Source organism: Salvia miltiorrhiza, chromosome 7 (assembly GCF_028751815.1).
Source record: "Salvia miltiorrhiza cultivar Shanhuang (shh) chromosome 7, IMPLAD_Smil_shh, whole genome shotgun sequence".
NCBI lineage: Eukaryota > Viridiplantae > Streptophyta > Magnoliopsida > Lamiales > Lamiaceae > Salvia > Salvia miltiorrhiza.
The window spans coordinates 25,549,588-25,551,880 of NC_080393.1; the positions used below are offsets into that span (position 1 = coordinate 25,549,588).

General features: G+C 41.6%; 1 protein-coding gene across 1 annotated transcript; it reads right to left on the reverse strand.

Annotated features, from left to right (window-relative positions):
- Nucleotides 1-373: 373 nt before the first annotated feature.
- LOC130993705 (metalloendoproteinase 2-MMP-like) lies at nucleotides 374-1,926 on the reverse strand. Its single transcript, XM_057918729.1, has one exon. The coding sequence runs from the start codon at nucleotides 1,690-1,692 to the stop codon at nucleotides 586-588; it is 1,107 nt and encodes a 368-aa protein (XP_057774712.1). The 5' UTR covers nucleotides 1,693-1,926; the 3' UTR covers nucleotides 374-585.
- Between the last annotated feature and the right edge of the window lie 367 nt (nucleotides 1,927-2,293).

Here is a 2,293-nt window from a genome sequence, read left to right on the forward strand (position 1 = left end):
GATTGAGTAATGAAGAAGAAGATGCTTTGAATTAAAATAATAAAAAAATTTAAACTAAGAGACGAAAGCATCGATTATGTCTGTTGGTTTAATTGTTCAATTTTTTGGACTTCGGGGGCCTATTTGATCCAATATTGACAATGGAGAACAATACGTTATAGGGGTCTCTACTATAGGGGTGTATTTGCACATTTTCCCTTTATTTATTTACTTATATAATTTATAAAAATAATAATAACTATGTAATTTATAAAAAAAATTAAGATTTGTGTGCGTGTGTTGGCCTAGTGATACGTGGTTAATCCTAAAGGTATGAGGTTATGTGTTCGAGTCCATCGTTGTGCGGTCTTTAATTTTTTTTTTTTTTTATAATTTATCAAAAAAAAAAAATTAGCTAAGATTTATTCCATTGACCTAACAAAATGGTCATAATGTCTGTACATGTAAGGAAAAACTATATCCAAAAAAAACAAAGGTAAACAAGAACTCGGTCGTCTACAAACAATAAAATATAATAAGAATACCAAATATTTACGTCTAATACCGAACATGGTATAAAAAAAAATAAAACTATATCCAAAAAATCTAAATTAAAAATAATAAGAGAGATATGAATCCAACAAGCAGTATGACCCCATCCGTGGGAGCCCCGCTGGTATCCCTCTCACCTGTCGGAGTCAAAGGATCCAACGCCGTAACCGACCCATTATAATTCGGGTTAGACCCGTATAGCTCTTGGATACCCATAATATCATCATTTGCAAGCTCCACTTTCCGGGTGCCCGACGAAATAGTCGGGTACATGATCGCATCCTCTACCGAACTATGACCCAACCCGAGTAAATGCCCGATTTCATGAACCGCAACCGACTCCAGATCCACCGCCGACATCGGCGACCCGTTGATAAAATCACCGTCGGTCACCCAACTCTCCGCGCCGTCGAAATGCAGCCTTCCCACCGGCGGCGAGAACGCGTGCGCCAGCGTCCCCAACACGCCGTCGAACGGCTCGCCGTCGCCGTGATCGCCGCTGAAGAATCCGATCTTGAGATCGGCGCGGTTGAACGACGCCGCCTCCGTGAAGGTGAGCGGCGTGACCTCCGACCAGCGCTCGAAGGCGCGCGCGAAGACGCCTTTGACGGCGTCGGGGAGCTGGTTCTCCGGCGCAAAGGCGTAGGTTAGCTCGCTCTTCCCCGGGGGCCAGCGGGGGCGGTTGGGGAAGAAGGAGTAGTGCGCCACCGTGTGGATAGTGGATGAGTTGGCGCTGTGCGATTTGCCTGAACGCATCGTGGAGGTGCCGTTGACGATGTCCGGATTGCCGCAGCGCGGCAGCACGATGTGCTTCAGCGTGGGCGCGTCGAGCTCGCCGGTTCCGTTGAGGTTGAAGTTTAGCTGGTAATTCCTGACGGCGGATTCGAGGAAGTCGTCGAAGTCGTCGGAGAAATCATTGTAAGAGGTGTTGAGGTAGCCGAAGAGCTGGAAATACTTCTTGAGGTTGGCTAGGCCTTTAGATTTCACGCCTTTCCGGCAGCCGTGCAGGCCGCTGAAAGCGTCCCAGATTGAAGCGTTTGGGATTATGGAAGATGGAATTGATGATATATTTGGGAAGAAATGAGCGGAAACTGGATTTGGATCCACAGAAATTAGGGAAAACAGGAAAATTACGGCCACTGTGCCAATTGGGAATTTCATTTTTTTCGGTAAACCTACAATCAATTTTACAGCATTCTACTAAAAATCGAAGACAGTTTTATACGTTAGAGAGAGAGAGAGAAGATGTGTGTGTGGGTTTCATAACTGAAGTCTGAGTCGTATTAAAATATGGACTGATTTAGAAATATTGAAAATTTGAAGCATTCTTCTTTCCGAGCAAGTTCTTCCACACGTTCTCTACATAGTTTTCTTTTGCGAATTTTGTTAACCTTTTCATTTAATCATTATTATCACCATTTATAATTGAAGGTTAATTGACTATAAATACATTAATAATACCTAAATTTTTGTTTTTAATCATATCTATTTTTTAAGTAAAAAAATACGAAATTTTAACTTTTTAGAATTTAGCCCGAGTTCAAAAGTTCGTTGGCCAATAACTTGATTGTCTGTAGTGTGCTGGAAAATTCGGAGGTAACATTGGAAAGATCTCGATGATAGTTCTTTAATGATACTCATATTGTTGGGTTTTGGTCACTAGAAATGATCGGAAAAAGGAAAAAAATATAGATTTTCATAACATCAACTTTCCTACTATTTTCTACTACTTTTGGTTATCAAAACCTAACAATATAATGCA

Excerpts from the sequence above, each read along its gene's own strand:
- LOC130993705 (XM_057918729.1), bottom strand. The coding sequence starts at position 1,692 with ATGAAATTCCCAATTGGCACAGTGGCCGTAATTTTCCTGTTTTCCCTA.